Source organism: Periophthalmus magnuspinnatus, chromosome 19, assembly GCF_009829125.3.
Source record: "Periophthalmus magnuspinnatus isolate fPerMag1 chromosome 19, fPerMag1.2.pri, whole genome shotgun sequence".
Classification (NCBI taxonomy): Eukaryota; Metazoa; Chordata; class Actinopteri; order Gobiiformes; family Gobiidae; genus Periophthalmus; species Periophthalmus magnuspinnatus.
This window is the reverse complement of record NC_047144.1, coordinates 26358612-26371466: the sequence shown is the minus strand read 5'-3', so window position 1 is coordinate 26371466 and position 12855 is coordinate 26358612. Positions and strand designations below refer to the sequence as shown.

Below are 12855 nucleotides of genomic sequence, written 5' to 3'. Positions count from 1 at the left end.
TTTCTGTCGGTAATTTACAGGTGATGTCATTCTTTCACCTGCAGTGTCTCCCCTAAAAATCACGAACCATAATGACAACAAAGCAAAAAAGATAATTCGGCAGTCTGATTGGACAGTCTAATTTTGTGTAATCCCTCAGTCGAAACAGAAAGTTAAAACCATATTTTCGAACATGCTCCATGGAGACAGATATGTTTTATGCCATACGGTGAAATGCTATAGCCAAAGGAGCAACATTTCCATGGAAGCAAGCAGGAGGAGGTTCTTCTCCAGGTTAAATAACAGTCAAGTTTGTGGAGATGCAAGCCCGATCATATTAAGGACGCATGTTATTCAGTATAATAAACAAACCAAATGGGGAAAAAAACACATGTTTTTATCTTGGTTTGCTTTTTGATAAAACGGTTACTTACTGTGGCTTTAAACTGCGGTTGTTTTCAGTAAAATAATTATTTTATTTGAGCATTGACTTATAGTGTCATGTTTACAAAATATTGAAAAGCATTTAAACATACACTACCCATAAAGGTGCACTACATGCATGTCTCCATTGACATGATTCGCCTAGAATGTTCCAAATTATGGCATTAGACTGTCAAGGTACCTCTATTCTTACAGTATGAGAATGTTTTTCAGTGTGTAATTAAAATAAATAAATAAATAAATAAATAAATGAATTAAATAAGAACTAGATGGATATGTTTAAAGCGATTATGTGGAACATTCCAGGCTCCATGGAGACAGGCAGGTTGTGAGATGCTTTTCCACTTTTCAGTCTTCACACAACAGTTTGTGTTTTGCATCAATTAATCTTTGTTTCATCAAATATACCTTATTGTACGCTGGAGGAAAGGAAAGCAACTTGCTAAAGGACACAACAACACTAGATCTGGGTGTCTGTGTAAGCCCTTTGTCCAGGTAGGTTCCATAGCAAAAGAAAATTCAACTTAGTCAATTGGACAAAAGTGCCCTTATATGTGTCTGAAGACAGGAGCTAAGTTCATGAGGCAGGGTTTCACCAGTATCCTGACCAGAACTGAACAAGCCGTTTGGATGAGCAGCAAAAGGACTTCACTCTATAACTTTTGTCCAGTGACAGAATTTATTTTGCTATTAGATTTGGTTGAAGCACTAAACAAGCACATCTGTTTTTTCGACTGTGTTCTTGTGTTGGGGGTGCACTTGAACTCACTTTTGCTCTCATGGAGCGTTCGGCCTCCAGCTCCTCCTCCAGCTCCTCGATCCGTGCCTGTGACACATCCATTCATGCAGCTTTAGTCAAACAAGGGGCTGTACCATGTGCTCCTACTGGTTTAAAATGAGCATTACAATCACGCTGTAAAGATGCACTGTGTACATTTTCCTGTAAGTGCTTGTCTCCATGGCGATAGATATGTCAGCAACGTGGCATATCCTCCACCAGAAAAGTTACACCGTGCACCTTTAACCTGGCATTGCATTATCTGAGGAAACACTGCAAACTCGTTTTAGGATATGGCAACATACATGTGGTGGTCATTCTGCTTTCTGACTGGATACTCAGCTTTAGAACAAAAACACAAAATGTAAACAGATTTTTAAAAGCAGACCTGTTGTGCTTGTGTCTGCTATAGTTATAATCTATAGCACCTGTGGATCATTATGTTATAATTTGTACATTCGCAATAAAACTAAAACAACTGTGGTGACCAATGGGAGCAGACGTAAACATTACAATACTTTAACCTTTAACCATTTTCTTGTTGTCAAATTTTGCAGAAATAAAAAGTGGCAATGCAGTTGAGGGAATGTTGTTTTTTTTGGTTCTTTTCATAATTGCAAACAAAAAAAATTCCCTAAAAAGTCCTTTAAGGTTGTCCATTCACAAGACTGTTCAGTTGTAATGCGCTCCTCCACCAGTGGATGTCTCTCTAGAGCCCATAAACATGCTCATCCCTGTGTGTGAGTTGGACATGTGTTGGCGCTAATAAAGCTAAAGTCATAAAATGTAGTTGCTCATATAAAACTGTAAACATGCACACTGTAAAAGAGTCATAAATGAGGCCTGTAATGGGCCACATCGTGTTTAGATCTATGTCTGTGTGAAGCACTTTGAGTTTTGGTTTCAGCTAGAACGATGTGAGGCCATAAATCACCTCTCTGCCTCCTTCCTTATATCTATACATCTCTTTCTCTTTCTCCCTCTCTGACTCTCCATCTCTCTCACCATCTCTCCCTCTGCGTCCCTCTCCGGCAGCTGTTACATGTACACTCTAAATCTGACTGTTATGAGATTTTTTTATTATTATTATTATTTTTACAAGGCTATTAAAATGCCATGTAACGAGCAAAGTCATCTGATTTCTTTCTGATCATGGTCCTTCTGATTGCTCATATCGGATTTTGCGGTTTGTATGTCATTTATGTAATCTTAAAAGGCCATAAATCAGATAATAATCAGATTTTGGTGAGAATATGAACGTAGCCAGTGTCTCCAGATTTGAGTTTAGAGCTTATTGATTCTGTACAAATCTGTAAAGTTTCTCAATCCCCTGTGATACTTTATTTTTTTTCCTCAACAGCAGCCATATTTCTTTTGATATAGATGGACCATGTGTGTCCCTGGCTCATCCACCTGTCAGTCACACTCAAGTCTGAATCTCAGGTAATATCTAATGTGTTTGATTATTGGCTATAGCATAAACTATTCCAAACCATCTTACATAACATGATAAAATGTATGAGACTCACATGCCATTTGAGAGCGTCTGCAGACAGAACAGCCATGGTGAACAAACTTGCATTCAATGCCCCTTTCCCTCTCTCCTTCTACCTCTTTCTTTATCTGTCTCTCTCTCTCTCTCTGTGTGTGTCTCTGCTCCCTCCCCAGAAGCTCCAGGTTGAGAAGTCACACCTCAGCTACGTATCACCACCCCAGCACCAGTTCTGCACCCAGGAGTGGTGTGAGTTAGACCCCTCCTCAATCTCCCTAAATAAGGTTTAAATAGGGTTTGTTGCTACTACTGCATTTGGATAGAAGTTATGTTAAGTGTTCAAGACTGACTATAGTTTAGGTTAAGGATAGGTCATAATATCTATATTACATTTATTTATTTATTTATTATTTAATCTCTAATTATTACAAAGTACAACATCTTATCTAACTTTAATGTAATGTTGTAAGGAACATCATTTGATGACAGAAATGCTTTGAAAAGGCGAAGATTTCTGGACTGCACAGGATTTCTACCTATGACGCAGTCCTGGGAACATTCAGATTCCTTAAAAACTCCTTTGCTCAGAGGCAGACATTACAGTACACAGGCAACTGCAATATGAAGTGTTTTGATGAGTATAATGTCCTTGAACCATTTTATGTATTTATTTTGGAAATCAAAATCTTTGGCTTCTGGCTGATACCACTGTTTTTTGAAAATAATTGTCAAGAGTGATTCCATGATATTAAAGTGAAACACTAAATCAACTCTTTTTTCCCCTCCTACTAAACTACATATGCTATTTTAATAGCATTGTTTACTCTTCCTAGTCCATTTTTGCCAGTTTCAGAGCAAACTGTATATCTGCAGCTTTGTGTTAAAAAGTGAGTACAAGTCTTCTGGCTCTAATGCCCACTGCAGTTTCAGGTATTTGATGACATCACAAAAGACTGCCCTAATTACAGAGAGGAATTTGAAGTGTGGTTACCTGTTAGATCAATCACATTATTCCTCACATGTCCAGACCATGCTTCTCTTGCCCCTCACTCTCTTCTTTAGTCCCCCAGTTTAGCCGCTCTACTTGAAATGTGGTTGTGGGAGGAGTTTAGGTGTGTAGTTCCACTTTAAAGTGTATATGACAGGTCAGAATACTTATTTTTACTTTTTTATTTTATTTTTATTTTTTTATGGTGGTTGGACATGGACCACATATTTGCAAGCCATAGCAACCATAATATTAACAAGGGCCAAAATTAAATTATGCCATAATGATTTTACTGGTAAAAATAATTATAAGCATCTTCATTTGTTTAATTCATGTTAAACTGTCAGAACAATGCCTTCCTTAAGCATAAATAGTGGTTTTCATTTTGGTGTGAATTCTCCATGTTGATGACATAGGTAGAGGTGTTCTGTTTTAGACTACTTCCTGTATTTTTGTACTTTCCGTCTCAACTTTTTCTCACTTGCCACTTGACTGATGTAAAACTATGATAAATATGTACGACAGGTACTATCTCATCAAACCAAGTCATGATTACAAAAAACAGGAAAACCTGTCATCTGCACTTCCTCACCTTTCAAGGCCATGTCTATATATATACACAGGGTTTATATTGATGTATTGTATGGATGTATGGTTACAGGCCTATGGTTATGATTATGTAGGTGGTATGTCTGCGTCTGTCTGCTCCAATCACACGGCGCATCCCAGCAGCACCGACGACAGACTGGAATGCTCGTGTCAGGTCCTAATGAAAGGCTCTCCTTATGGGTGCCCATCAGAATAAAACATTGAATAAAACATCTCCACAATACATTTACTGGAGTAACTTTTTGACACCATGCCTTTACTCAACAGAACTATTTCTAGTGACTTAGTTAGTTTGCAAAGGTCTAAAGATGCTTACACAGTATATCTGTATTGGGGCAAGACAAATTTTACTCAGATACCTAGGAAAAATCAGGTACAGTGGTTTTAAATTTCTGTCTACACCACTTATAGCTGTGAAGTGCTTCAATACGCTAGCCCACTTCATACTGTCAAAAACGGACTACCATCTTGCATTATTGTTGAAATGTGTCTCATATTTGGTACATAAGGCACATCTGTTTGAGAGGAAAGTCAGGTTCTAGTTCTTAATTGCAGGTTGCAGACAGATGTGCCTCAGTAGTGATTCACATAGGCTGCAGTATGCTCCAGTATATATGCTAACACTGTATTCAGTGTTAGTATATATACTGGATATATATATATATTCATAGGCTGCTATAGTATGCTCCTGTATATGCAAACACAGGCTGCAGTATGCTCTAGTATATATGCTAACACTGTACTGCCTGTAGCATCCAGGTGCTTCTCAAACCACTATATGCTATTCAGTTTAATGTTAAGTATCATAGGAACCTCGGAATACATTTCATTGTGATGTCATTATGATGTCACTGAGGTTGTTTTTTATTTATTTATTTATTTATTTTTTTAATCTTTATCTTTTATATAGGGAGAGCCCAGTGAGAGCAATCAGACTTTCCTTTCGTGGACGCTATGTTTAAAATAAAGAAAAATACAAACATAAAATAAACAAACCAAATAAGTCCACAAGTTAATTTAAAACATGAAAAAACGGTGCAGGTGTGATTATAAACGTTTATAACCAGATTATTAAATTGCTTATGTGGCACCAACATATCCAGCTTTGCATGTCATTGAAATATATTCAATTTTTGAGAAGCAAAAGTTTTTTGTTTTTTCCCCCATTTCATTTCTGGTGTGGACAGGTTTTAGACGTAGACACTCATGAGATAAAATCTTGTGCTAAACATTTGGCCATCAATGTTCAACATTGAACAATCAAGTAGTCCATTATAAATACATTTTATGTAGGATTTCATTGTAATGTTATTGTGATGTCACTGTGGTGTGATTATCAGATTAATCATTATTAATCAGAGCAAGGACAAATAGGCTGAAGAATAGTTTTTATTCTACAATCATAACTATACTAAATAAACATTCCCGCGCTTACTAAATATATGTATATTTTTTATATATTTATTATTTGTATGTGATTGTGAAATGGGTGGGATGTATGTATGATGTATGTGTGAGGGGGTTTTGTTTCCTAAGCACCTTAAACTGCTCGACACTTTTAAATTTCGTTGTACATGTGGCATGTTGCAATGACAATAAAGATCTATTCTATTCTATTCTATTCTATTCTATTCTATTCTATTCTATTCTATTCTATTCTATTATGATATCATTGTGACATTGTGCCATTATGTCATTTTGATGTCATTGTGGTGTCATTATGACTTCCCTGTGATGTCATTATGATGTCATTGTGTGATCCTCAGCGTTTGCTACTGCTCCTATATTGAGTCTCTGCTCACTTTCTCTTTTATCTTGTGCTTTGATTGTCTCTCAGTGAAAGAAAAGAACCACTGTGATGTTATCATGATGTCATCATGATGCCACTGTGATGTTATCATGATGTTTTTGTGATGTCACTGTGATGCCATTATTATTTCATTGTGATGTCATTGTCATTATGATGTTGCTGTGATGTCATTATCATTATGATGTTGCTGTGATGTCATTATGATGCCATTATGATATCATCGTCATGATGTTGCTGTGATGTCATTGTGATGTCATTATGATGTAATTGTGATGTCACTGTCATTATGATGTTGTTGTGATGTCGTGTTGCTTTGATTTAGACCTAAATGTCTCTTGGCAAAGAAAAAGTGACCACACTCCGAGCATCATTCATGCTGAGCAGGTTCAGACTGTTGAGCAATATACATTTTGGGTCCCATGTTTGATGCTAAACTTAGGTTTGATGTTAACACCAAAATCACTGGAAAATCTCTGTCACAGCAGACAATTTATCTGTGCTTTTTGTGAAAGAAACAATAGGTTAAACAGCATTGTCAGTTCTAAAACAATTGTTGATCAGCAGAATCGGGTCACTACAAAAGCCAATCAAATCATTGACCTAAACCAGAGGCACCAGAGGTCTTATCTTTGGGGCTTACCCTGATGCCCTCAGTGTTTTAATTCTAGCCCAGAGGGTAGAACTAATCTTATTGTGATATCACTATGATGCATTGTAATGTCACTGTGATGCATTGTGATGTCATTGTGATGCATTGTGATGTCATTGTGATGTCACTATGATGTCACTGTAATATTACTGTTTTGTCATGATTGTGATGGGTGCTTACCTGCTGTTCCTGGCTCTTCCTCTGCAGGTCGTGGTTCAAGGCCTCCTCAGCCTGCAGTCTAGAGCTGGTGCTGTTGATCTCCTGTTCCCTCCTGTAAAAACACAGCACAGAGATAAGATAATTTCACCTGAGCATGTTACACCACTTATTTGATAAAAACATTGATAACATGCAAGATTTTTATTTTCATTTTGGTAAACTTTATAATTGTAGTTGGTTGGACGGACATTGGACAGCAAATTAGACGTAGTGATAGAAGTGTTACCTAGTAACCATACTCTAAACAAATTACAAAAAAATACACAACCACACCTATATTTTGTTAAATTCATGTTTAAACTGTCAGAAAAAATGTGTTCCTTGCACTTAAATTGTCTTTGCATTTTGGATGGACATGGCTGTGTGTATCAGCTCCATTCTATAATTACAAACACATAACAGCATCATCTGCTGTGACTCAGGCAGAGTTCAGAGAAAATGCAGATTGTGCTTTAAAATGACTAAATTTGGCTTTAAACTGTTCAATTTATATAAAATACTGATCAAAAATGCCACTTTAACTTACGTACAGTTTTAGAAGGAGTACATATTTGCATTTGTTTCCACCACTAGTATTATCCTACCTATCAAGTAATAAGTAGAAAAAAAACATTGATTTTTAACTTGTGATACTTGAAAAACACAAAAAGTATTGAAATAAACTGAATATGCACAAAATCCAGCTACATTCTGTTTGTAAAGTGCCCCTGACTTGACCTGCTCTGACAGACATTTGTCTAATTTCACTCATTGCCCTAGTCCATCAGCAGTGCATCCAAGCGCGCACATTTGATTTATTGCTGTCAATGTAACTAATGTACCTGCCAAAAGTAACATGCCTGAACCTCATCTGTGCCATGTTCACAACCCTTCTGCACCAAAGACCTCCTCAAGTTACAATAAATGCAGAGACATGTTGGTATGACAGCCTGCAGGAACAAACTTCAAAGCTCGGGAACAATAATGCGGAGGAGTGTTATAACCTCTAGATCTCCAGATTCACATGCCCTGGGACAGAGGTATTATGTCCAACTGTCAGCGCCGTTTCAAGTTCTATATCATGGTTTGTGAAAAATGTGTAACTTTTCACCCTCTGTGTAAGCTGTAACATTTATGATTGACTTTATGGAACGCATCATATTTGACTCAGAATTCTCATATAGTGCGTGTGCGTTTTTGTTTTTTCCCGGGCGGGGGATTACATGATTTTGTTTAACATTTGAAGTTGGGTTCAGAAAAGAAAGAGCTGACATGCGGTTGACAAATTGAGCATAATGCTCACATCTGTACAAGACACATCTGGAGTCTTAGCTCTTAGCTCATAATGAGATGTACGAGGGTCATTCAATAAATAAGGTGAATTTTTCGGTATAAGGACTTTTAATACAGTTAGAAGCTTACTTCTTTTTTTTTTTTTTTACTTGTTTTTCACATGGATTTCATTTCTTTTGCAGATAAAAAAAAAAAAAAAAAACTTTGGCGAAGAGTTTTGGCGATTAACAAAGATGGCCAACCAAGAAGCATGCTCCAGGATTGAACAGCAGTCAGTTATAAGGTTTTTGGTTGCTGAAGGGTACAAACACCATAGGAATTCATAGGAGAATGTCAATTGTGAATGGTGCCACATGTTTCAGCCAAAAAAATGTCTACAAGTGGGCTAAATTGTTTAAAGAAGGACGGAGCAGTGTTCAGGATGAAGGCAGGCCTGGGAGACAAAACAAGATTTATTTCCATCCAGTGTTGCATTAATCTTTCAGCAAGATCTTGCATTGATGATGGTAGAGTCTGACCACTGCACAAAGACTTCTCCAGCACATCTCAATGGGGGTTAAGGTCTGGACTCTGTGGTGGACAATCCATGTGCGAAAATGATGTCTCATGCTCCCTGAACCACTCTTCCACAATTTGAGCCCGATGAATCCTGGCATTGTCATCTTGGAATATGGCCGTGCCATCAGGGAAGAATAAATCCATTGATGGAATAACCTGATCATTCAGTATATTCAGGTCATCAGCTGACATCATTCTTTGAGCACAGACTGTTGCTGAACCTAGACCTGACCAACTGCAGGAGGCTCGTATCTATTTGCTTAGTTAAATCCAGGTGGCGATATTTTTTTTCTTTGGCCAGGAAGTGTATATTGTTTTGTATTGGTGTATTGGTGCTTGTATTGGTGAGCAATCACTCACTTGCACACCACATTACCACACTACACAAGCTGGTTGAACTATTTTGTCGAAGAGCAACAACAGTCTCCACTAAAGCCACTGCTGGTGCTCCACTGTTGCACCTGGTATCGACAAGGGTCTCCCATCCAAGTATTAACTAGACTCAACCCTGCTCAAGTTCTGGGATCAGGTGAGATCAGGCTTTGTGTGTTGACATAGTGATCACACAGACCATGGACTCCTGTAATAAACTACCAGATGAATGTGAAAAAAATATATTGTGTTTATATTCAGAATACCAGCAGTCAATGTATGGCAATGGGTTTGTGCACCGATTACATAAAACGTACATCTCAATAGCAGTGACAATGAAGGTCCAATCATATGACAGTAAGTAAATGGTAAATGCAGTATGATGGATGAGTGAATAGTATGGTCAGTTGCTGCACCTTTAGAACATTACAGGAGTGATGCTCCTGGTACTATCCCATCCATTTTAATAGAAAAAAAAAAGAAAACATAAAAAAAACCCCATCAATTTTGATGTTTGTAGATAGTGCAGACAAATGGTTGTTGATATGTTACATATGCCAACAAGCAATATTAGTCAATATCAAACTTCTAGCTCAACTAATGTATGCGTATTAAGAAATGTTTATAATGTGGTCGTAATTTCAGTGCTAATCGTTAATGCTAATGTCCATAAAACAGTGGTACCTGCGGTTTCTGTCGGTTCCGGTGTTACTCATGTGTGGTCGAATCATTGTCAGTTGCAAAAACAGCACTTGTTTTCCATAGTTTGTGATGTTTGGAGGCTAACTCTCCTATTGAAAATGCACTGGAGCTAAAGTATGGAACAGTACTAGCTTGTGGAATGCCATTCTGTCAAATAGTCAACATTGGATGGGTGTGATATGGCTACGATCATCCAATTACTACTTCCTACTACCTGTCCTTTGCATTGGCCACAGGTCTGGTTCTAAATATTGGTCTACAAATTTGTGTGAGGTTGCACGTTAGACGACCATTTGAAGTGCTCCTCCAGCCCGTTCCTCTGCTCCATGGTTCCTGGTCCGTTCTTAGTCTGAGGTCTATAGTTCTTCTCCAGCTCCAAACGCAGCTGACGCTCTTCATCCAACTGGTACTCCAACTACAACAACAACAAAAACAAAAAACTAAGAAATCATAAAACATCTGGTCATAAAAGAAAAGGCACACTCCAGGCTACAAAAGCCAAGTGCTAGAGTTGCGCTGGTGATCAATCATTCTTAGACATTTATGAGGCGCAGGACTTCAAACAGAGCAATGTACAAGGCCTATAGAGTAGAGAATTACAATGAAGGAAATGAACCAGGGAGCTCCTTTTACTGTATAGAATAGGTCTGGTATTCACAGCATTTTAAAAAGGGTATTATGCTAAATCTAATAGTAGATTTTTGTAGCCATGTTATGTGAAATTACCTATTCAATAATTATAGCTGTTACTGAATTTGTTTTAGATATTATGGATTGTACAGCTATGGTGATTTGTGTAAAACTGTAATAATGCTTATTGCTGCTCTCGGCTGCCTATGGACTACTAAAGAGAGGAGTAGATTTTAAAACTATGAAATGAGGAAGTAGCTTATCCATGGTCTTAAAGAAGGGGTATTTTACTTCTATGTAAAATATTACCATGACATATTTAGATCACCATGTTAACTTGTTTCACTTTAGTTTTGAGTCTCCCCTCCCTTTGCTCTCGACATTAAGTCACCCCCCCTTCAGAGCTCTATCACAGCACAATGTATCCTGCTAGAGAAAATACTGCACATTGCATCAGCTTTGTGTTGTCTACAGTTTTTGTACACCATTAGGCACCCCAATATTGCGATTTAAACTGTCCAAATTACAACATAATTATCCACGGGTGTCATGGATTATAACTATAGCAGACACAAGCACAACAGGTCTTCTTTAAAGTTGCACTTAATAGTAAACAACTTATCTGTCTCCACAGCCCACTCAATTTATGGGTACATGTTTTTCATGGTGTTTTTTTTTTTTTTTTTTTTTTTAGCAATATAAACACATGCAACTGAATAAATGCAAAACATTTATGTGACTATGAAACATTACAGACAATAACATATCCATGGCAAACTCCCCACCAGAAAAGTTACATAGTGCATCTATACAACAAGAGTACATGTAAATGGGTGTGAATAACCTCCAAAATGAAGGTCAACAGTAGAGTGTCAGTATGTCAGGTGTATACTCACGTCTTGAGCGTGCATCTGCAGCTGGCTCCTTTGTTTGGTGAGAGTCTCTACCTTCTCCTCCTCACTCTGGAGGTCCTCAATGGCCTGCTGGTGGAGGAACAGCTCATGAGACCACGGCTGGAGACCACATGTCCATCTCATGATCAATCATTTGAACAGGCTGTCATGACTGTTGTGCATTAAAGTTGCAACAGTTTTGGTCACTCCCAAAACATCAATCATCTGTCATATGGCACTGATAAAAAATATATGTATTCTACTGTATGAATGTTATTTTAACAAACTGTATGTAAGATTTAGATTTTTAATTTCATAAATTTGGCCTGTGTGCAGGCCTGTCATGATAACTATTATATTGACTTATCCTTCAATATAGAAAGAACAATATGTTTTCAGGCTTTTTCTTTGCGCTAGAGATTTTTTTTTTTCTTATTTTTTTGTTGTTGACACTATAACACTTTAAAGACTGGGATAATGCTACTTTATGATCATTGTGGCAGTTTTATAAATAGTTTCAATATTATTGTTTATTGGGATATTTTTCTGCAGCACTATATCGTACTTCAAACTTTGTTATCGTGACAGGCCTACCTGTGTCCCCAGGTATGATGTTGACATGTTTAAATTAAATAAAAGTCCAAAAGGCCTAAAAAGACTCTCTCTCTGATCTGAATGGTCACTGCCTAAACCCCAGCACCTTTAGCCAGTCATGAATCAGTATAATAATTAGTATATAATATTTATTTTAATCTCATTAATATAAGCAGGACAGACTTTTTAATCAGTGCAATTTAATTAATGAGAAAATTGTATTAATGCAATTTTGTTCCAATTGAACTGTGCTCTAAAACAAATTGTTGTAGAAGTGAAGAGGTTTTGTCATCCAGTTTTGTCATTCTTCAGTTCTGGTCAGATTATTGCTGGACACTGCCTTATATCTTTCTGAGGGGAGGAGCTAACTACACTGAACCTCAAAACACCTATTGTTTATAGTTTCTGTTTGTAGGCTAGGTCTACTGTGCTACCCTAAGTGTGCACTGTGAGTTCTACTTAGCATAGTTATTCAAGCCCCTATTGAGTGATTTCACACCTATTAACATCTAGCTAGCTCTATTGTTGTCTTTGGTCTGGGTCTGAGGATGGAGTTATAAATGAGGGATAGATGATGTCTGAGGCCCTCATTCCTATTCAAGGAAGGATTGTCTTTCCTAACAAAAATAGCTTCTTTAACTCCCCTTTCAAACCATTTCTTTTCTCTGGCTCAGATCTAAACCTCACTATCTTCAAAGGAGTGGTTAGTGTCTTTGAGATGGAGATGTACAGTAGGCTGAGGTCCCAGACCCACGGTGATTAGTAATTATTTGAATTAAATAAATGTTAATTTAAACATTAATTGGACACCCCTAATCTCCATTAAGTATTTACCAAGCACCAAGCTTCTTTACCAAATTGTCTTC

General features: G+C 37.4%; 1 protein-coding gene across 3 annotated transcripts in view; it reads right to left on the bottom strand.

The window, feature by feature from the left end:
* Positions 1-12855, bottom strand: part of LOC117386944 (myosin-16) — a 70695-nt gene that overhangs the window by 32358 nt on the left and 25482 nt on the right. For all 3 annotated transcript variants that reach the window (XM_055229788.1, XM_055229789.1, XM_055229787.1), the window contains exons 3-6: positions 11399-11485; positions 10163-10287; positions 6930-7020; positions 1193-1249 (exon numbers count right to left, since the gene is read on the bottom strand). In XM_055229788.1, coding sequence (XP_055085763.1) covers positions 1193-1249; positions 6930-7020; positions 10163-10287; positions 11399-11485 — 360 coding nt within the window. The remainder of the gene's footprint in view (positions 1-1192; positions 1250-6929; positions 7021-10162; positions 10288-11398; positions 11486-12855) is intronic.